General features: G+C 50.7%; 1 protein-coding gene across 2 annotated transcripts in view; it reads left to right on the top strand.

Annotated features, from left to right (window-relative positions):
• The window catches only part of GBA2 (glucosylceramidase beta 2), a 228,021-nt gene that overhangs the window by 90,858 nt on the left and 113,365 nt on the right, over nt 1-23,798 (top strand). For both annotated transcript variants that reach the window (XM_086960013.1, XM_086960014.1), the window contains exons 4-5: nt 13,131-13,349; nt 21,954-22,193. In XM_086960013.1, coding sequence (XP_086816139.1) covers nt 13,131-13,349; nt 21,954-22,193 — 459 coding nt within the window. The remainder of the gene's footprint in view (nt 1-13,130; nt 13,350-21,953; nt 22,194-23,798) is intronic.

Genomic DNA, 23,798 nt, shown 5'->3' with positions numbered 1-23,798 from the left:
ATGGCCTGCAATGTAGGTGCCAATAGGATACCCAAGTACTGGACCTGGTGGGCCGACCAATGCATGGGGAAGAGGCCCTGCAACTCCCTCCGTGTTGCAGGAGTCAGGGAGATATCCAGTGCTGTTGATTTACCCATGTTCATTTTGAATCCAGCCACCCGTGAAAAAGCCTCCAATTCATCAATACACGCAGGCAGAGCACGCCTCGGTTCCTCCAAGGTCAGAATCACGTCGTCCGCATAGAGGCTGACCGTGTGAATATATCCCCCCCCATCCTCACTCCAACCGCATCCGGGTTCTGCCGGATTCTCTGGGCAAAGGGCTCCATGTATAAAGCGAAAAGGAGTGGGGACAGTGGGCAGCCCTGTCTGGTGCCTCGTTCAATGCCAAACCTTTGAGAGCTACAGCCATTCACCCGCACCACCGCCGACGGGAATCGGTAGCAATTAAAAACCAGGGTGCGGAACTTTTCACCTATACCCATCCTTGCCATAACCCGTTCCAAATAGGGCCAGTGCACCCGGTCGAACCTCTTTTCAGCATCAACCGATAGGAGCATTCTTTCTCCAGGTATCCGAGAAGCCTTCTCCAGAATATGTACTAACCTTTTGGTGTTATCCACCGTCTGTCTCCCTGGGACAAAGCCAGCCTGGTCCGACTCCACCAGACCCGGCAAATGAAGTGCTAGGCGCGCTGCCAGAATTCCCGTATAAAGGTTTAAATCCACGTTCAAAAGGGAGATCGGACGGTACGAGCTGCATTGGGTTCGGTTCTTCCCTGGTTTAGGTATGACAGATACTGTGGCCTGTAGGAGATACGGTGGAATCGACCCCGGTTCAGAGAAGGATTTAAACAATTTAGTCAGTATAGGGGCCAACGTGGCGCTGGACGTCCTATAAAAGAGCGCCGTGTATCCGTCCGGGCTAGGGGCCTTACCATGTTTAAGCCTGGAGATGGCAGCAATCACCTCCTCGACCCGAATCTCCCTTTCGAGATATTCCGTTTGAGATGTGTCTAGGGACGGAAGTGTGACTGAGTCCAGGTAGTCCTCCGACTCCTGCGCCCTCAGGCTCTCCCCAGTGTATAAGTCCGCGTAAAATCGGCTGAAGGTCTCGGTTATCTGAACATCATCCGCGACCAGCCCGCCATTTCCCGCCGCAATCTCCTTCACCCGATGGCGTTCATGGGCCACCCTGAGTTTGTTCGCCAGAAGGCGGCCGCACCTGTCCCCATACCCCCGTGTAATAAGCGTGTTTCAGTCGAAGTGCTGCATATTCTTCCCTATCCATGTCCAGGGATGACAGGAGCTTTCTCGCTGCCTTCAGCTGTTTCCAGATCCTGGGGGCCCCCGTACGGCGGTGCACCTCTTCCAATTCCCTGACTTTTTGCGTGAGCTCGTCCCGTTTCTGTCTCCGTTCCCTGTTTTCCGCCGAGGAGACCGCGATAAATTCCCCTCTGACCACTGCCTTAAGTGCGGCCCACTGCGTCGCCACTGAGGTATCTGCGTTATCGCTATGCGTTTGGAAGTCACTGATCGCCGCCGTAACCTTTTGCACGACTGTTTTCTTATGTAAAAGAGCGTCTCTGAGGCGCCAGACCCCACGGGGGGCCCGATCAGCCGGCAGAGAGAAGCTCCCCGAGACCGGCGCGTGATCAGATAGAGAGATAACCCCCACCTCCGACGTCGTAGCTAGTGCACGGACTGGGCCGGTAACTATGAGATAATCCAGCCTTGCGTATGTTTTGTGGGCGTGAGAGTAAAAGGAGTAGTCTGGATCTGTTGGGTGCAGGTGGCGCCAAAGATCATGAAGATCCAGGTCCACCAGTTGGGATTTAACTACTTGTGACATTTCCCCTGTCTGTGGGGAACGCTGGGCCGACCTATCCACAGCCGAGTCTGCCACCATATTCAAGTCTCCACCCAAAATTATGTGCCTGTCCGGGGATGCTGTTATGTCCATCAATGCTGACTGAAAGAAGCTATCCTGATGTTCATTCGGACAGTAAATCGTCCCGATGGTAAATGCCAGGGCCCCTAATTTGAATCTATGCACTAAGAGTCTCCCCTTCAGTTCTGCAAACTTGTGTAGTACCTCCCCCCTGAAGGAGTTTGACACTAATATCGCCACCCCCGCCGTTTTGGTGATGGACGAAGAAAAGAACTGTGTGGGAAATGTACGGGATCGCAATCTATAGCAGTCCCGCGCAAGCAAGTGAGTCTCCTGTAAAAGACAAATGTCAGCCTGTGTGTTCTCTAACAATTCAATTCAATTAATTTATATAGCGCGCTACATACCCAGAGGGTCTCAAGGCGCTTGGAGAAGGGTGGGGAATTACTGGTCGAATATCCAGGTTTTAAGTTGCTTTCTGAATGCTAGGTGGTTCTGAGTGAGGCGAAGGTGAATGGGAAGTGAGTTCCAGGTTTTAGCCGCCAGGTAGGAGAAGGATCTTCCTCCCATGGTGGTTTTGTTGATGCAAAGTACAGCAGCAAGGACTTGGTTGGAGGAGCGTAGCTGGCGGGAGGGGGTGTAGAAGGAAAGTCGTGTGTTGAGGCATTCGGGTCCAAGTTCGTAAAGTGCTTTGTGTGCGTGGGTTAGGAGGCGGAATGTTATCCTCTTATTGACGGGGAGCCAGTGGAGGTTTTTCAAGTGACCAGAAATGTGGTCGTTACGCGGGATGTCTAGTATGAGTCTGGCTGATGCGTTCTGGATGCGTTGGAGTTTTTTCTGAAGTTTTGCGGTGGTACCGGCGTATAGGGTGTTTCCGTAGTCCAGGCGGCTTGTAACTAGTGCGTGGGTGACCGTTTTTCTAGTTTCGGTGGGGATCCAGCGAAATGTTTTTTTGAGCATGCGAAGAATGTTGAAGCAAAATGATGAAATGGCATTGACTTGTCTAGTCATCGAGAGTGAGGAGTCCAGGATGACGCCCAGGTTCCGTGCGTGGTCTGTCGGGATGGGTGCTTTTCCAAGGGACTCTGGCCACCAAGAGTCGTCCCAGGCAGAGGGGGAGGTACCTAAGATAAGGACTTCTGTTTTGTCGGAATTCAGTTTCAGACGGCTGTGCTTCATCCACTCGGCTACTTCTTTCATTCCTTCATGTAGGTTGGTTTTGGCGGTGTTAGGGTCTTTGGTGAGTGAGAGGATAAGTTGAGTGTCATCCGCGTAGGAGATGATGTTGAGGTTGTGTTGGCGTGCGATGGCCGCGAGGGGGCTCATGTATACGTTGAAGAGGGTGGGACTGAGTGAGGATCCTTGTGGCACGCCGCAAATGACTTCAGTGGCCTCTGACTTGAATGGTGGGAGGCGGACTCTCTGGGTTCTTCCGGCAAGGAACGAGGCGATCCATTCCAGTGCTTTTCCCTGGATTCCGATGTTTCTGAGGCGTTGTATCAGGGTGCTATGACAGACTGTGTCGAAGGCTGCGGAGAGGTCGAGGAGGATGAGGGCGACTGTGTCTCCATTGTCCAGTAGAGTTCGAATGTCGTCTGTTGCTGCGATGAGTGCGGTCTCAGTGCTGTGTTTGGCTCGGAAGCCGGACTGTGAGGAGTCGAGGGATTTGTTGGCTTCGAGGAAGGCGGCGAGTTGGTTGTTGACAGCTTTCTCGATGACTTTGGCAGAGAATGGGAGGAGCGAGATGGGGCGGTAGTTTTTGAGTTCGGTGGGGTCAGCTGTGGGTTTTTTCAGAAGGGCGCTGAGTTCGGCGTGTTTCCAGCTTTCCGGGAAGGTGGCGGAGTTGAGGGAGCAGTTGATGACGTCTCGGAGGTGTGGTGCTATGATGGAATCTGCTTTGTTGAAGATGTGGTGAGGGCATGGGTCTGTGGGGGATCCTGAGTGGATGGAGTTCATCAGGCGGATGGTGTCCTCAATGGAAATTGGGTTCCATTCATTAAGGATGTTCAAGGGGGGTGAAGGTACGGCAGAGGGTTGGTTGGGTGGGTTGGACTTCGGGTTGGTTGTCGAAGCTGTTGTGTATGTCTGCGATTTTGTCGTGGAAGAACGAAGCTAGGGAGTCGCAAAGGGTTTGAGAGGGAGTGATGTCGTTGGAGTTGGCAGTGGGGTTGGTAAACTTTTCGATGATGTTGAATAATTCCTTGCTGTTGTGGGCGTTGTTGTCTAGTCGGTCTTTGAATGCGGCTTTCTTGGCAGTCCGGATCAGTTGGTGGTGTATACGGGTGGCGTTTTTGAAGGCGTCCCTGATGCTGGTGTTTGGGTCTTTTTTCCAGGCCTTCTCAAGGGAGCGGCAGAATTTCTTGGATTTCTTAAGATCATCGTTGAACCAGGGGGCGTTTTTGTTGCCTAGTTTGATTTGACGTGTTTTCAGGGGTGCTAGGTTGTCGGCGCTGTTGGTTAGCCATTGAGTGAGGTTAATGGCTGCTTGGTTGGGGTTCGAAGAGTGGGCAGGGGGGTTTTGAAGAAGAGATGAGTAGATCTGGTCGATGGTGATTTTGTTCCAGTTTCTTCGCAGAGTAGGTTGAGGATGGTTGTGGGTTGTGGTCTTATTGTAGATAAAGTGAACGCAGCTGTGGTCCGTCCAGTGGAGAGCTGTGGTGTGACTGAAGGAGATATGTTTGCTGGAGGTGAAGATCGGGTTGAGTGTGTGACCTGCGTAGTGAGTGGGGGTATTAACAAGTTGTTTGAGTCCGAGGTTGGCGAGATTGTCCAGGAGGGTGGTGGTGTTGCTGTTGTTGCTTTTTTCCAGGTGAAAATTGAGGTCTCCCAATAGAATGTAGTCCTCGGAGGGGAGGGCGTGTGGGGTGATGAAGTCCGTGATGTCTTCACTGAATTGTGCCCGGGGTCCTGGAGGCCTGTAGAGGAGGGTGCCTCTGAGAGAGGTCTTGAGGTCGTGTGGATCTGGAAGTGAAGGTGTTCGGCGCTAGCAAGGTTGACGTCTGAGCTGGTTGAGATGCGGATGGAATTCTTGTGGACGATAGCGATGCCTCCTCCTGTTTGGTGGGTGCGGTCTTTTCGGATGATCTTGTAGCCTTCCGGGATGGCAATGGTGATGTCTGGGGCTGAGGAGGCGTTCATCCATGTTTCAGTTAGGAAGGCGACGTCCGGAGAGATGGTGTCTAGTAGATTCCAGAGGTCGATGGCGTGTCTGTTGACCGAGCGAGTGTTGAGCAGGATGCATTTTAGGTGGTTGGTGTCAGGTCTTTGTTTGGTGTTAGTGGATGAGGAGTTGGTCTTGGTGCCGTCAAACTTGCAGGAGTTGCATGTGAAGGGTCCATGAGTGTGTCCAGGGGCGGCTTGGGCGCAGGAGGGGAGTCGTCCGGGGTTAAGGGCTAGGAGGGTGGCGGCGTCGTACGTTATGCGGGAGGAGTGCGGATTGCGGTGGCAGGGGGTCTGGCGCTGGGCGCGGGCTCGGCGCGGACGGGCGTAGACGGGCTTACCTTTGGCGCACCTTCGGCGCGCATGGGGCGCCTCCGCTGCGCGTGAACGCTGCGCGCAAGTGCATCAGTCATATGTGGATAGTGGGAGGGGAGGGGCGAGGGGGGGTCAGCTGGGAGGCGGTAGCGGGGTGAAGCTACGGGAGAGGACACAACAAACAAAATGGATGCAAAAATGGAGCCAAAGCGGGTCACAGCCGAAGCAAGCAGAGATCTGGCCACTGATAGCGTTACACCAAGCAAAAAGCAGGCGATGCGGACAGATAATGAATGGCCAAACACTGTATGCCAAATTATGCTTTCGAATGATTCTGACGATGCAGCGCTAATATCAGCGCCCTCCTCTTGACAGGGTTATTAAGCCCCTTAACATTAAGGGTCACTACCTTAAGGGTCGCCATAGAGAGTCAAAACAGAATGAAGCTTGCATTGGGTCCTGTGCAGTGAGGGAGGGCCTGTGGACCTCAACTGCACCGGAACTCCCCGTCGGGGTATCGTGAAAACCTCAAGAACACTGAACGGCCTGTACCCACCCCCTCCCTGCCCAACTCTCTTGTCCCCCAACTCCCCAACTCCCCCTCCTCCCACACCCCTCTCGGTGCCCCAACTCCCCTCCACCCCTCCCCCCCCCCCCCCCCCCCCCAAACCCCCAAAACCCCCAACACCCTCCAAGAAATTGTCCCAGCCATGTCCTGTCCGGACAAGTCCGTGGTAACGTATCGTAGTTGACGTCCAGCCACACCCTTCCTCCCTCTGCTCCCTCCCCAACCCTTCATGGCCCTGAGCCAGCAAGAACAGTAATGCAAAGTCGTTCTCCCCTCGGAGCAGTCTTACGCTGTTAGTGCGACACCGTCGTGCACCACGGTGTCTCTGGAGGCTTCTTGGATGGCGCTCGCCATATCAGCCCTGATGGTAGGCGAGCTCGGACGCTGGGATGCTGCTGATGTTCTGCGCCTCGAGACCCTGCGCCACCCGTCCTCTGTGGCGCGTCTCCTGCGTGGCGTGGCGGAAAACTCCTCTTCCGCAGTGATCCCCAGTACTTCGCACGTGTCCTGTAGGGACCTCAATTGATGTAGCACACCGTTCCACCTGAAAATAAGTCGGAAAGGATGACCCCTGGAATAAGGCGTTTCATGCTGCTTCAAGAAGTCTGTTGCGATTTTGAACGCTTTCCGCTTTTGGAGGGTGATTACAGACAGGTCCTGATACAAGGCCACGGGGTGTCCTCGAAACGTCATCGAGGGTTTTTTCCGGGCCTCTGCCATGATCCGTTCTTTCAGCGGAAAATCAGGAAGAAAGGCCAATATGTCTGGAGGCGGGGCTGTTGCGCGCCTCTGAGGGCCCACTCGATGAGCTCTATCAATCCGCACCGGAAAGTCCGTCGCTTCACCCAATATGTCCCTGAAGAGCTCCCTCAGGTATTCCGCCACATCCGTCCCCTCTTCCATCGATGGCACTCCCCGGACCCTAATGTTATTCCGCCGAGAGCGGTTTTCCAAGTCTTCGTTATGGGCCTAGAGGTCCATCTGTTGGTCCCTCAAATGCAACACTTCCTGTTGTAACTGCGTGATTTCTTTGTCCTGTCTCTGTGTGAAGCTTTCCACCGTGGCCACCTTCTCACCCAGACCGTCCACCTCTCTTCGGATCTCGCGGACCTCCCCGGCCACCTCCTGCTTCAGCGTTTGAAAATCGTCTCTCAGCGTGCCAAAAAGTGACTCCAAGAAGGATCGAGTGACCGGGGGTTCACCGCCCCCTGCTGTGTGAGAGCCACTCGCTGCGTTCGGCGACTGTTGATTCCTGTCTGCCCTGGTCTGAGACCTGCCAAGCATCTCGGGGAGCGTGCGGTCGTTCCGTTTATTGCCCTTCTGGCTCGCCATCTTGTCCTCAAGGCCGCTCCGCCGAATACGGGCACCGCACCAGCCAGACACCCGTGCGTCGGCCCCACTTGCCTCTTCTTGCTAGGATGACTCGGTCCTCTGCCGCGGGGTGCTCCTCCCAGACCCCCCCCTACCCCCCCGAGTCTAGGAACTACTTCTGTGGCCCGGGCACCACTATCCGCTCTCGGCCACGCAGCGATCAAGTGTAGGGAGCCTTCCGCGGCCTATGCAATCCGGTTCCTCTCGCCTAGCTTATCCTTCGGCGACCACTGCTGTTGTTTACGGCAAGCCGACCATCCGCGGCGTAGCTCTCAAGGGCACCACGCACCACCGCAGTCCGCTGGTTTCCTCACTACCTCCGAAAGCAACTATAGCGGCTCTTCACGCCTCTGCAAGTTGTTGCACCCTTTCCGGTGATGGCGCCGTCTCCGGGTATCTCTCCGCTCGGCCCCGGGATCAATCGCCAGTCGCCCAGGAGCCGACGCTTCCGTGACACTCCTTGGAGGGTCCCGGTTCCGATCCTTGTCGCTGCGGCTCTCGTTCCGCCTACGCACCCAGCGACACCGCCCTTCCGGCCTGCAGAGTCTCTGATCAGCTAGGCCGCAGCCTCAATTTGCATCTGGTCCGACAACCAGGGTTGGGTCGTCTCTACGGGCAGCAGGCGCTTCTCCGGGCCTCCCACCACCGTCGTGGTACCCATGCGTGTCCCCTACTTCCTTTCACTGTACCACCGCTGAGTTCTGCGTGCTTCAGGGACAGAGCTCCATCCAAACCAGGCTAGGCCGCCATCCTTCTTCGCTTCCGGTCTCGGCGTCGCTCAGTGCCGCGGTCCGGACTACGGGCCCCCGGCCACTCCCGAGCTGGACTTCGGTTCTAGCACAGCTCGATCGGTTCCCGCACCGTCCCCAACCGGTTTTATGCCGGTGGGGGGAGAAAAAGCTATACAGAAGGCTCAGGGCCCGGATCGGGTCGGGAGCTCCGGGCGAAAGCGTCTCCTCACTCCGCCATCTTGGCCACGCCCCGCTAATAGTCTTTAGAGCATTCAAGGCTATGGGCCCAAAATACCGGACAGCCAGGTTTAGCCCCCACAAGACCTTGAGAACACGGAGATCCACCGGTGTTCATCTGCTGAAGCCCCCCGTCTTTCATGCTAAAAACGCGAGGTGGACAGTCCTTCATGGTGCTAGGCATGGACTGCCTGCCCACCATCCATTTATAGACATGTAAGATGCATAAGAAAAAACCCTTAAAACTGGGCTTTTCCAAGCACCTGATGCACTTGGTCATGTCCTCATCTGTCCCATATCGGTCTATGATCAGGCTCGCAATGCTGTTCAGTACAGCGCCAGGATGCTCAATTACGAGTGACCGTGTGCTCAAGAAATGCTCTCTCCTCTTGCTCTTCTTCCTGTGGTACAACATGTAGTGCACCCACTACAGGCATCTACTTGCACAGTGATCCTCATGGCACAATCAGTGAGGTAAGCATGAGTCAATAGCCTGACCTATTCACAAATTCTTTCCAGGGAGTTACCGCACCTCCTTTACATGTTTGGAAGTAGTCCAGGCTAAGTGCTGTCACCTCCACAGATCTATATACAAAAAGGTAGAAGCATTTTATTTATCTGCAGAAGACCCTAAATTCTTTTTGGTTTATTAGAATATCTGTCTGTCAGGAATCCACCACCCACATTTAGGCAGGTGTGGTTGACCACATGGTACCAGGGCTCAGTTTCAACCCTTGAACTCTTCTGGTTTGAAACACCTACCCACAAAGTCCTCTGGATAGCAACACAAACAGATGGCTCAAACGCAAGCCCAGTCGGCTAATGTACAAACTGCATCCTCATTCCATAACTCAAGACTCCTTAAGCAGCCTGCACAGATCCAACATTGGCTGAAATACCCAAACTACCATTCATTTTTAGTAGGCTGACGGCCTGGGAATGAAAATCTCAAACATGTGGCCCAATTTACTTTATATACTCTTGCAAATTGTAATTTCACCACCCTGTGCGCTTGTAGCAGTGGAGAGGTAGAACAACCGTGGAGATGGAGATTAAATCTAGATATTGGGGAAACGATACAATAAATAGATCTCAAATGAAGACCATATGCTTGAGTTTCTCCTTTGAGGCTGTGTCTGTAGCTGAAAGTGAGCTGTGTGTATAATCTGGTTTTAGTATATAAAATCCAGAGCATATGCGAAGCAAAAAATATCTCTTAAGGTCTTTTCTGAACTTAAGAAAGCCTTTTTCAAGTCTTAAAGGGAGCAGTAGAGTGTTCAACGGGTAGAGCTGTGTTTGTGAGGGAGTCTGCGGTCTGAACTTTTTGACTTAGCTGTTTGGATGGCATTAAGGTTTGTGGTGGCTGTTCGTGGGAGCATGGTTGGGTTGTAGGACTGGAAGACTTGAGCTACGAAGCCTAGAACATGTTAATTTATTTGCAGGGCTAACTTGGACAGAGTTCTGAATCTTCGCTTAAGATCTCTTTTTGAAGAAAAGTAGGGTAATGTAAGGGCAGATGTGAACGGTTATTGAAAGTTTATATAATTCAATAACCATTATTGTTGAGAAGCCCAACAAATGATACAAAGCATGGTCAGTATTTGAAAAAGCATGACACATTAATGTTATTAAAGTATTTTCAGAGAAAAGTTTCTAACAATAGAGACCGATTATGTTGTAGTTGTTTTAAAGTATCTGAATTGGATACTGTGACGGACTGGCTGTTGGGAAGATCTGTTCAATCTCCTTGATTGCCTGAGGAAAGAGAGACCGCCTCTATAGCCACTGGGCCACCTAGCTCTTAATAGTACTTGTCAAACCTGTAAAGAGCCTACTTAGGCAGGTCCGGTTAGGGGTAGAACACCTCTACTTGTTATTGATTGCAAATGGACATTAATGCTGAAGTAATCAGCAAGACACCAAGCTCTCCCTGACAGAATCAAGCACTCGTTCCAAGCGGAGAACCCAGAAGTTGTTCGAACTGCTAGAAGCAAACCATCAACAACAAAAAGCGTATTGAAGGGTGATGAATGAATGCAACTAAAAACAGAAAACAAGTACTCTGTGTCTTCCTTTTGTGATTGCCTTCTTTGCATAGTCTTCAAACACAAATTTGTGTCTCGGGTAAAGACTCTGCTTCATCTTGGTTGTGTACCTCAGATAACATCCTACGAAGGGACCACTATCTTGGAAATGCTGTGTTTAAGGTTTGTCCATGTCCTTTTACTGAAAGGCATGACATTCGTTTGACAAGTGAAGAAGCCAATGTTTGACATAGTTCTCCCGTGTAAAATCTGCAGCCCTGCCACTTTCCAAGCTGTGTGCTCAAAGCAGCTCTCGGAACAAACCTTTCGGTGACACGAGAGAAGAGACACGAGAACAATCCAGGTGGTGACCGAACTCGGCCACAAACTGAGCTCATCTTACAATAACACACATCTGGAAGAATGCCTTTAACTGCAGATTCCTCACCTTTTTAATATTCCCAGTCTCCAGATGAATCCCGAGGCACGTTTTAAGTTGGGGAATTAATTCTCTTTCAATACTGAGGGTCCCGGAGGGCCACATAGCCCAACAGGTGTCTCCAGTAGGCGCCAGGGAGCTGTGCCCAACAGGTGTTCAGAGGCCACGCCCCTTTTTACACCTCTCTGCAAAGCAGCTCTGTGACGCTTACTGGAGGTACCTAGTGGGCTAGTTTGACCCTAGGGACCCTTAGGGTTGAAGGGGACTTAATCTCTCAACTTAGAACGGTGACAGGGCCCATTTATACAGTGGTGAGGGGAGGGGCCTGACGTGATGTGTGCAAATACGCCCTGTAGCGCGTTTTAAGTTGGGGGGAAAATTCCACTTCAAACCTGAGGGACCATGGGTGCCAAGTAGCCCACCAGGTGCTTCCAGGAAGCCACTGCGCTGCAGAGAGGTGGTGCAGGCCTTGCCCCTTTTTACATCTCTCTGCTACGCAGCTCTGTGGCGCTTACTGAATGTACTACAAATTCCCATTTACTCACCTGTTATCAGGAGAGACCTCAGTGCTGCATCTTGGAGCCCAGTACTAATCCTGAAAAGTAATTCTAACCATAATTACTAGTAACTTGAATTTCTTTCCATAGGCTAACATTGACTGGTTTTCACTTGGAAATTCTTCCAAGTGTGGAGTTTTGGAACTTTAAAATATTCACCTAAAATCATCCGTACAACGAATTCCGATTTACTCACCTGTTATCAGGAGAGAACCTAGTGCTGCATCTTTTAGCCCAGCACTGACCCTGAAAAGTAATTCTAACCGTACTTACCAGTAACTTGTATTTCCTTCCATAGGAATCCATTGTCTGGTTTTCACCAGAAAAGTTTCGAAGTGTCTATTTTCACAAACTAAAAATATTCCTGTATGACTTCAGCGCATTCTTTCAACTGTTTACAGGAGATGCACCAGTGCTGGATCGAGAATCCACCACTGAGTAAGAAAAAGTAATGATAACACTACTTACCTGCTAAGTGAATTTCCTCCCATCGGATAACATTGGTGATTCTATGTGAAATAAATTCGAAGTGTCAACTTTTAAAATACAATAATATTCCTTAAAAATCACTACTGTAACCAAAACGCCTTTACTCCACTGTAATGTCCAAGGACTGAATCTAGGATCCAGTTCTGAGGTTAGAAAAGTAATCCATAAAGTAACTAATTGCATTTAACTAGAAATTCACATTGATCTCAATGTTGCATTGCGTTTGAAATTGTGTTGCCCATTGCAACAACTATAACTAATGTACTTAAAAGTCTATTGCCTATTAGCAAATTAGCAAAGTATTTAAACTAAAGTAATTCATTCTGAGAAAGTATATATTGTAATGTATAATGTGTAATTATATATATATATATATATATATATATATATATATATATATATATATATATATATATATATAAATATCTAAAAATAAATAGTTTAAAAAATCGGTATCAAGAAAATAAATGTAACAATTAATACATTTAAAAATTGTCATTTACAAAACCTTTGAAATTCACTGAAAAAAACATAGGTTTCAGGGGTGTTCTAGTTAGCTGGACATTTCACTCGTAAAAAACCATAAAAAATCCTCCGTTATAGTTAGTTCTACTAACTAAAACTCACGCGCCTGTAATCCACTGCTGATGATGTCACATATTACATCATTCATAAGGTTTTTTTAAATGCTAATTCCTAACTATAACATGTCTGAAACCTATGTTTTTTTCAGTGAATATATATATATGTGTGTGTATGTATATTTTGTGTGTACGTACATATTTATATATGTGTGTGTATATATGTGAGCATATATATAAAATATATTTTCATGTGTTTGTACTTTCATTGTTGCTGTCATGTGTTACATTACTCACGCTCCAGGCTTGGTACCACAAATGCACGGAAATACAAATTTTGGAATGGAAAGCAATCTTCATATGATAGGTTATATTTGATATGTTTAGTTAGGTATTTATGCTGTTAAATCTGCCTTGTTCTTGTGTTACTCTGGTTTTAAGGTAGTACACTATTTACATCATTAGATTTTCCTGATTGGATACTGCAGTTGGTCTAATTTTGTTGTTTCTTTTTTTCTCTTGTTCTGTTCTTCCAACAATCCATTTTTCTCCCTGTTACATTCTTTTCCTATTGTTTACTTTAACCTCTACCCTTACTCTGGCATTCTACTTTACACTTCTAAAATACCTTTCTCCTACATTGTACGTCTTATCACCCTCTCCCCTGGACTTGTCTTCCTTTCCCCTCTACTCCTTTCTCCTCTTTTGTACCCCTTTCTGTATTCTTATCCTTTCTCTCCGTTTTTTCCGTCCCTTGTCTCTTCCTACAGTTCACAGTTTGCATTCGCAGGAATGGCCAGACTGTGTATCAGCAGGTCCTGTCTGTGGAGAAACCTCACACCCTTCAAGGATGGAACTGGGGCTTCTGCGGCCGGCACGCCTTCTACCATGCACTGTACCCTCGTGCCTGGACTGTCTACCACTTACCAGGGCAAAATGTGACACTCACCTGCCGGCAGGTGTCTCCTATCATCCCTCACGACTACAAGGTAAGACTGGCAGTAAAAGGTTTCGCTTGTGGAGTGCTCCAATAGTAAGTATGTTATATTATGGTATGTTATGTGAGTGGCATTTGTAAAGCGCAACTGTTACCCGAGGGTGTCCTGGCGCAAATTACAGTCCTTCAGATGATGCGTTTCTATGAGACCAAGGTTATATGTCAAAATGGCAGGTTTTTAAGGCCTTCCTCAATGCCAGTAAATCATTAATGTTTCTAAGGGGGAAAGGGAGGTCATTCTAGGCCTTTGGTGCACCAGTCACAAAACTCCTGCCTCCCCAACTGGCATTTTAGGTCTCGCCTGAGCCAATGCGCTTGCGCATTGCTCCAGTGAGACTTATGTAGGGGCTACAGGAAAGGCTGCCAGAGGGCTGTGGAATGCGGATTATGGCCAGTGCATGTGCGCCGGGCGCGCGCTCACCATTTGCTCCCTGCCCCCCCCCCCATCAGACTTGAAAGGAAGCCGCTCCCACGCCACCATTTGTCTGAGCCTCGTCATCAGACTTCAAAGGAAGCCCCCCCCCCCTATCCCCCTCATCAGACTTCAAAGGAATGCGCTCCCGAACTTGCTGGCCTTGCTCTCGTGAGCCTTTATTTACTTGTTTTCATGGTCTGTTCTTCATCCAGCTCTCTCTCTTCTTAACTCTGTTTCTTCCGCTCTCTCTCGCTTTCAACCTGGTTGTTTCATATTGTTTGCCCTGGCTTTTCTCTTCCATACAGGCTCACTTCTGTTGCTCGCTGCTTTTGCTTCTATGAATTTTGGCCTATCTCCAACCTCCTCCCTCGCTGATCTTGGATCTCGGCCCCCACCTCCTCTTTCCTCTCTCCCTCTCCCGCGCTTACTGTTCCTGTCTCCTTTTCATTCATCTTCCTCATCCAATTTACCACCCTCTTGTCATCTCGCAGACATACTTCCATTCTTGGCTAAGAAAATCATTGCAGTATTGATCTGTGCCTACTCATCTCTCTTCATAACACATCCCATGCTTTGTTAATCAATGTTATACACATAACGAGGGTTTTGTTTACAGGTCTATTGAGAGGATACTTCACTCTGGGACACTACCACATCACTCAGGGACACACCCACATCACTCAGGGACACACCCACATCACTCGGGGACACACCCACATCACTCGGGGACACACCCACATCACTCAGGGACACCACCACATCACTCGGGGACACCACCACATCACTCGGGGACACCACCACATCACTCGGGGACACCACCACATCACTCAGGGACACACCCACATCACTCAGGGACACACCCACATCACTTGGGGCTCGGGGACACCACCACATCACTCGGGGACACCACCACATCACTCGGGGACACCACCACATCACTCGGGGACACCACCACATCACTCTGGGACACCACCACATCACCCGGGGACACCACCACATCACCCGGGGACACCACCGCATCACCCGGGGACACCACCGCATCACCCGGGGACACCACTACATCACCCGGGGACACCACCGCATCACCCGGGGACACCACCGCATCACCCGGGGACACCACCGCATCACCCGGGGACACCACCGCATCACCCGGGGACACCACCGCATCACTCGGGGACACCACCGCATCACTCGGGGACACCACCGCATCACTCGGGGACACCACCGCATCACTCGGGGACACCACCGCATCACTCGGGGACACCACCGCATCACTCGGGGACACCACCGCATCACTCGGGGACACCACCGCATCACTCGAGGACACCACCACATCACTCGGGGACACCACCGCATCACTCGGGGACACCACCGCATCACTCGAGGACACCACCACATCACTCGGGCACACCACCACATCACTCGGGCACACCACCACATCACTCGGGCACACCACCACATCACTCGGGCACACCACCGCATCACCCGGGGACACCACCGCATCACCCGGGGACACCACCACATCACTCGGGCACACCACCACATCACTCGGGGACACCACCGCATCACTCGAGGACACCACCACATCACTCGGGCACACCACCACATCACTCGGGCACACCACCACATCACTCGGGCACACCACCGCATCACTCGGGCACACCACCGCATCACCCGGGGACACCACCGCATCACTCGGGGACACCACCGCATCACTCGGGCACACCACCACATCACCCGGGGACACCACCGCATCACTCGGGGACACCACCGCATCACTCGAGGACACCACCGCATCACTCGGGGACACCACTGCATCACTCGGGGACACCACCGCATCACTCGAGGACACCACCACATCACTCGGGCACACCACCACATCACTCGGGCACACCACCACATCACTCGGGCACACCACCACATCACTCGGGCACACCACCGCATCACCCGGGGACACCACCGCATCACTCGGGGACACCACCGCATCACTCGAGGACACCACCACATCACTCGGGCACACCACCACATCACTCGGGCACACCACCACATCACTCGGGCACACCACCACATCACTCGGGCACACCACCACATCACCCGGGGACACCACCGCATCACTCGGGGACACCACCGCATCACTCGGGCACACCACCACATCACCCGGGGACACCACCGCATCACTCGGGGACACCACCGCATCACTCGGGGACACCACCACATCACTCGGGGACACCACCGCATCACTCGGGGACACCACCGCATCACTCGAGGACACCACCACATCACTCGGGCACACCACCACATCACTCGGGCACACCACCACATCACTCGGGCACACCACCACATCACTCGGGCACACCACCACATCACTCGGGCACACCACCGCATCACCCGGGGACACCACCGCATCACTCGGGGACACCACCGCATCACTCGAGGACACCACCACATCACTCGGGCACACCACCACATCACTCGGGCACACCACCACATCACTCGGGCACACCACCACATCACTCGGGCACACCACCACATCACTCAGGAACACCACTCGGGGGCACCACCACACCACTCGGGGGCACCACCACATCACTCGGGGACACCACGACACCACTCGGGGGCACCACCACACCACTCGGGGGCACCACCACACCACTCGGGGGCACCACCTTACCACTCGGGGGCACCACCTTACCACTCGGGGGCACCACCTTACCACTCGGGGACACCAACTTACCACTCGGAGCACCTCCTTACCACTCGGGGCACCACCACACCACTCGGGGACACCACGAGGGACACCACCACATCACTCTGGGACACCACCACATCACTCTGGGACGCCACCACATCGCTCTGGGACGCCACCACATCGCTCTGGGACGCCACCACATCGCTCTGGGACGCCACCACATCGCTCTGGGACGCCACCACATCGCTCTGGGACGCCACCACATCGCTCTGGGACGCCACCACATCGCTCTGGGACGCCACCACATCGCTCTGGGACGCCACCACATCGCTCTGGGACGCCACCACATCGCTCTGGGACGCCACCACATCGCTCTGGGACGCCACCACATCACTCGGGGGCACCATCACATCACTCTAATACACAACCACATCACTCAGCCCAACCATATCATCACTCGGCACCACAACAGCACTGTCCTTGCTTGCTACCAACAAGCATTGCCATAGCCAATAGGACTCATTAGGAAAGTGTAAGCTATTGGCTTTGTGAATAACAATGCTATTAATTTACAATTTTTCAAAGCCAAGACATATTAAAAAAAATTGTAATTTACAATACCAATAGCTCACACTTTCCTAATGCGAGATCTATTGCATTGCAAATGCTTGTTTGAAATTGGAACGATTACCAATTTTGCTCCAAGGGAGCGAAGCGGTCTTTTAGGCACATACCACTGAAATTGCTGCTTCAGGTGACATCTCTAGTTGTGAAGCACAGCCATTCACAAGTGTCAATAAAAATCCCGTCACCTGTGGGAGTGCATGTGGAGGCCTTTTGTCGGCTCTCTAGTGAAATATTGCTAATTGCTATACACAAATGGGACTGAACCAACGAAAAGGGAAAGATCTCCCCAGTGTGCCCAGTTTTTCAGATTCTAGCTAATGTCAATCCCTTTGGATTCATTAAGATTTACTGTAAATGCTGAGATCCGTTTTAAGTCTTGAAGCTTAATCATGATCTCCAGCAAGGAGGTTTCTAGTTCAGTGATAATCAGCAAGATGTGATCAGTTAGTGTTATTAATTTTTATTTATTAATTAGTATTTTATTTTGCAGTTTTGTATAGTGGGAAGATGGCCTGGTGGCACTGGTGCACTTTACAAAATAATCTAGTGTTGTACACATTTTTAGGCACAGGGGAGATTAAGTGATTAGCCCTGATTGACGGTATGTTGAGCTGAGGCTGGGATTGAAACCTGATTCCAAGGTCCAAAGTCGGGAGCACTAACTGCCAAGCACATCTCTTCCCTATTCTCATCTTGAAAATATTTTCCCCTAATCTGATGCCTCTGATTTGGTTGTTGCTCCTGATACAACTGGCTCCGGATACCCTGGCCATTTTCAGCCAGATTGGCAGCCAGAGGAGGGTGAGGAAGACTGGGAGGGGTCTGGTAACCATTTAACAGACCAGTTGGAGTACGATCCGGACTGGAGAGAGGAACTGGGGATGCCAGTGGTCTGGATACCTCCCCAGACCTCAGTATGTTGTCTCCTCCTAATGTAGCTACGGAGGAGGGAGTGTCATGCGCAGTGGTGTTGCGTAGGGCGGCCGAGGCTCTCAACCTCGAGCTTTCTACTGTGACAGTCCGGACTAACCTCCTGACAGAGGTGCTTCAGGCGACCACGTGCTATTCGGAGCCCCTGCTTCCGTTTAATGAAGCCCTCCCGGACATCCTGTTGGGCACCGGGTCCCCAGGCCTAACACGGGGGCTCCTGTTGACAGGATGATTGCCAGACGCCACCGCCCGGCCGACCCCAGTTTCCTCTCCCAACACCCCACCCCTTGAGAGCTTGGTGGTTCAAGCTCCACTTCTAAAGGCGCCTACCAACCGCACCACCGGAAAGGGAATCCAAAAAGCTGGGCCATCTTGGGAAGAAAATGTTTTCTTCGCTAGCTTGGGACTGCGATTGTAAAACACTGCATGTCTGTTGGCCTGTTACACCCACTCTGTGTGGGATACATTGACGCAGGTGCTGCCTCAGTGCCTGGAGGATGCCCAGGCCATACGCTCACGTGCCGTTTCCGAGGGGTGAGATGCAGCAAAGTTTACCATCTGCTGTGGGCTGCATACCGCCGACGCACTTGGCAGGACAATTTCAATGTCAGTAGCCCTTCAACGCTATGCCTGGTTGCGTTGGACTGGTTTTTCTGGGGATGTCCAATCCACCCTTATGGACATGCCCTTTGATGGCCTTCTTCTTTTCGGTGACAAGACGGACTACGCGCTAGAGCACTTTAAGGACTCTCGGGTTATGGCTAGGTCCTTGGACCACCACCTCCCTGCACAGTCTGCCTTGCGCCCCTTTCGTGGATACGGGAGGGGTGCCCCACTACGTCCCTCCCAGTGCCACAGGTGAGCGCAAGCTGTTCAGCTACAGCACGGCTGGGGATGTGGGAACCACCGGTGCAGTTCTGGGGGCCAGCGGGCTGGTTTGTTCACCACAGCCCCCTCTGCAGCAGCCACCAAACCTTCCTAGTCCAATTATTGAGGGCCACCAAATGGCAGTGGGTGGCAGGATCAGCCATCACCTCCCCCGCTGGCGCACCATCACGTCAGACAGGTTGTTTTTTGTAAATAGTCCTCCCTTGCGAGATTACCCCTCCCTCCGTGCCACTTCAGTACCATCGCATGTCGGAGGATCACTTGGCCCTTCTCCAACAGGAAGTTTCGGCACTCTTACCAAGGGTGCCATTGAGCACGTTCTTGCCCTAGAAGTACAAAGGCCTGCGTCCTACCATGATCTCAGGAATGTCAACCACTTCCTCCGAAAGAAGAAGTTCAAGATGTTGACTCTCGCTCAGGTCTTGACTGCCCTCGACCCTGGAAACTGGATGGTAGCATTGGACTTGCAGGACACTTACTTTCACATCCCAGTGCTGCTGGCCCACCAGTGTTACCTGCGGTTCATGGTAGGCCATGAGCACTTTCAGTTTACCGTGTTCCCCTTTAGCCTCACCAGCACCCCTCCGGTGTTAACGAAAGTGATGGCGGTGGTCGCAGCTCATCTGCGCAGATCAAGGATTCCAGTCTTTCCCTATCTCGACAACTGGCTGTTTTTGGCGGGCTTGCCTCAGGCTGTCATCTCCCACCTCCAGACTACGGCCGACCTCCTACATTTGCTGGGGTTCTCCATCAATGTGCCAAAGTCACACCTGACCCCCTCTCAGAAGCTCCTCTTCATTGGAGCAGTTCTGGACACAACGCATTTTCAGGTTTATCCTCTACATCAGCGAGTCTGGGATATTCAGACCCTGTCCCGGGTTTCGGTCAGGATGACCCTGAGGCTGCTGGGCCTCATGGCCTTCTGCATCCTGCTGGTCGATAATGCCAGGTGGCTTATGCGGGCTCTGCAGTGTGACTTCAAGTTCCAGTGGGTGCAGCATCAAGGGAATTTGTCAGAATACGCCCAGATCTTGGAGGGCACTGCACGACTATTGCAGTGGTGGCTCACGAACCAGGATTGGCTCAATGGCAGATCACTCTCCCTTCCCCAAATATATCACACAGTGGTGACGGACGCATCCCTTCTGGGATGGGGGCTCACATGGGAGAGGCAGAGATCAAAGTCTCCGGCAGAGTCCAGGCTCCACATCAACCTTCTGGAGCTTCAGGCGATCCGACTTGCTCTGAAGGTATTCCTTCCCTCTGTCCGGGAAAAGTAGTGCAGGTGTTCACACACCACACCACGGCCATGTGGTACTGTAACAAAAAAAGGCTGGTGGGGTTGTGGACCCTATGTCAAGAGGCGCTCTGCCTCTGGACATGGCTGGAACATCAGGGCATGTCCCTGGTGGTTCATTCCTGGCAGGTTCACTGAACGCCAGGACGGACGAACTCAGCCGCAGGTGCATGCTGGATCACGAATATTGGGCAGCCACATGGACATCGCTGCACAGGTTTACGAAACACTACTGCCTGGACAGCCAACTCCGAAGAGACGGCTTCTTTGGCTGTTCTGTTCTCCAGGACTTTCAGGGTTGGTATTGCTGGGGTATCTATTCTATGGTAAGGAGTCTGTAACTAACTGTTTCTTTCAGATGAACAAGTTACTTACCTTCGGTAACAATATATCTGTATGAAACCTAGGTTAGTTATACATTCCTGACTGCCCCACCCATCCTCCCCGTTCTGCGAACGGAACTTCTAGGGGTAAGGACATCCTTTCAGGGCCTAGTTTTGTGCACCAGTGGTCAGTGTCTTGCATGGCTCTTTGCTTCTGGCGTGGAAAGCCTTATACAGAACTGACGTCTGCACCAGAGGGCGACGTCAAAGTAGCTACTGCGACGTCATTCCGGCGACCATGACGCCACCTTCTGACGTGCAGGTTTACTTCTGACGAAAAACTTTCCGGATCCAGTCTGACGCCTGGGGGTAATTCTATGATAGGGAATCTGTAACTAACCTATGTTTCTTACAGATATATTGTTACTTAAGGTAAGTAACTTGTTCTTTTGAAGATTTGATTCTGGAGTCTAAACACAGGGGTTTCATTTTATCACTCCCTTTTTTTTTTTTAGGCCGACCTCCTAATATAGAGACTCATTGTCAGAACTCCAGGGCTCATTTAGCCCACCAAGCGGATTTGATAGGTAGAGATGAAAGGTGGACAAGACTTTTAATTTGTGTCCATACCCTGGTAAGGGCAGTATTTATAGAGAAGTTCGCCGTCATCTCTCGCCTCCCCGTGACCCCACCGGTCTAATCTTCTTAGGGGGGAATAGATGTTCATATGGGGTTTGCTGAGTACCAAAGTTTCTACGTTAACAAGAAATATGGCCATCAGCCATTATTATAGCCTATTAGTATTTTGTTCTAAATTCTGCCTCAAATGTGGAAATGCTTCTCTTCATAGAGACAAAGCCATGAAAGCCATTGATTAGTGGTAAAGTCATGGAAGTCATTAATTAGTGGTATGGTAATGTAACCCATACAATATTACGACATTGATTAGTGAGATTAAATATAGAGTGAGAGTTAGCAGATATCCAGCAAATGGTACTAGCTTTAGTTCAGTAGATGTGGTGGGAGTGCAACTATAGTTGTGGGGTAAGACGTTGGGTGCATTTAGGCTGATACTGGACAGAGTTGCACTTATAGTTGGATGGACCCTTTACCGGGTCATGGTTCACTATCATAAGGGATGGGAAGTTGGGTGGATTGAGGCAGACGTTCAGGTACATAGTTTAATAGTGTGGGTGATGGGAAGTTAGGTGGATTGAGGCAGAGATTGTTGGAGTACCTAGTTTAATAGAGTGAGTAAAATGGAAGCTGGGTGGTTTAAGACATTCAGGTACATAGTTTAATAGTGTGTGTGAAATGGAAGTTAGGTGGATTGAGGCAAAAACCATGTAGGGTTGAGATTTTCTTGTTTCTGTTGAACAATATTCTTCCTCTCAAGACAGACTCTTGACAAGCTCCTTCTTTTCTAGGACACAAGTCTCCCAGTTGGGATTTTTGTCTGGGAGATAGAAAATGGAAATGAAGAAGACATTGACATAACCATCATGTTTACCATGAGGAATGGGGCTGGAACCCAGAGCGACAAAGATGGGGGACACTGGAATGAGCCATTCTGCGTGCAGGAGGAGGGGGAGAAAATCTCTGGTGTTCTTTTACATCACGTTGCAGCGGTTAACCCTTACACCCTGTCTGTATCCGCAAGCTCAAAGGTATGTGGGGCAATGGCGGTGAAAGAAAGAAGAAAATAGCCTGGTGGAAGCGATGATGAGGGCATATGATGTGACTGGGCAGTTATGGATGCCAACATGTCTGGGAGGAAGGCCCACGCATTAAAGCAAAGATAGAGTGGAGTTAACGGCTGAGGAAAGAAGTAACCTCAGGATAGCTGAAATCATTTCTTTGTGTAGATTGTTGTTGGCAGCAGGTTCTGTCAGGGCTGTGCAGCCTGTTAACTGATGTTTGGCTTCACGATAGGAGAGGTTGTGTTTTTTTACCTGAAGACCAATGGTTGCTCTCTTTGAAAGGCGTTGGCTGTACTTCCTCTGTTGAAAGGTATATGCTGATATCAGAGCCAGACTTTATTGTATGGCACAGGATGGTTTGGTTTATCATTTGGAGGACGACCGAACAATGGCCCAAAGCATTAATGCTAAGTTTGCAGAAGGTGGCTGTGTTCTCTTGGGGGGATGGGAATGCTTGATGCAGAGCAGGGAGTGCTTGGTTGCCAGATATGGGTCTGTTCTCTCAGGGTGAAGGGGTGCTTGGTTGCCAGATGTGGCTGTGTTCTCCCTGGATGAGGTAATGTTTGGTTGCCAGATGTGGCTGTGTTCTCTGGGTGAATGGTATGCTTGTTGCAGGGGAGGGAGTGCTTGATTGCCAGATGTGGCTGTGTTTTCTTATGGGTGAGGGGCGCTTGGTTACCAGATGTGACTGTGGGCTAGATGTATCAAGATACACTTTTGCGATTATCAAATAGCGATTTTTAAGGAATCGCTATTTGAGAATTGCAAAATGGTATGTATGTAGAAATTTTCTATTTTTTAGCGATTTCTTAAAATTCCTTAATTGCGATTAGCAAATTGCTAATCGCAATTAAGGAATAATTTCCCATTCATTTCTATGGGCCATGAGGCCCATAGGAATAAATGTGAAATTATTCTCAATTTATGATTCGCAATTTGCTAATCACAAATTGAGAATCATTTCAAGGGTTCAGGGGTGTCCAAAGGACACCCTGTTGCACCCCTGAAATAGGCATGGGTGCACATGGCACTTTGAAAAATGCAAAAATGGGAATCTTTCAAGAAATTCGCAAATTACCACCAACTTGAAGTTGGTGGTAATTTGCGATTCCTTAGGGACAATTAGCAATTTTTTTTTGCATCATACATTTCATTTAAGGAATCGCAAATTTGCGATTCCTTATTTTGCACTGAAATTTGCTACATACATACCATTCTGCTCAAATAAGTTCGCAAATGCCGAAATTCTGCGAGTTTCGGCGTTTGCGAACCCATTTGAGCTTCATACATCTGGCCCTGTGTTCTCTGGGTGAGAGGTATTCTTGATGCAGAGCAGGGAGTGTTTGGTTTCCAGATGTGGGTGTGTTCTCTGTGGGTTAGGTTTGATGCAAAGCAGGGAGTGCTTGGTTGACAGATGCAGGTGTGTTTTCAGGTTGAGGGGATGCTTGTTGCCAGATGTGGCTGTGTTCTCCCAGGGTGAGGAGGTGCTTGGTTGACCCATTCAGCTGTATTGTCTGTGGGTCAGGGAATGTTTGGTTGCCAGATGTGGCTGTGCTCTCTCTCTCTCTCTCG

The sequence above is a fragment of the Lissotriton vulgaris genome, chromosome 3_1 (genome assembly GCF_964263255.1).
Source record: "Lissotriton vulgaris chromosome 3_1, aLisVul1.2, whole genome shotgun sequence".
NCBI classification, from domain to species: domain Eukaryota; kingdom Metazoa; phylum Chordata; class Amphibia; order Caudata; family Salamandridae; genus Lissotriton; species Lissotriton vulgaris.
Note: the sequence above shows the minus strand (reverse complement) of the source record. Positions and strands in the feature narration are given on the sequence as shown.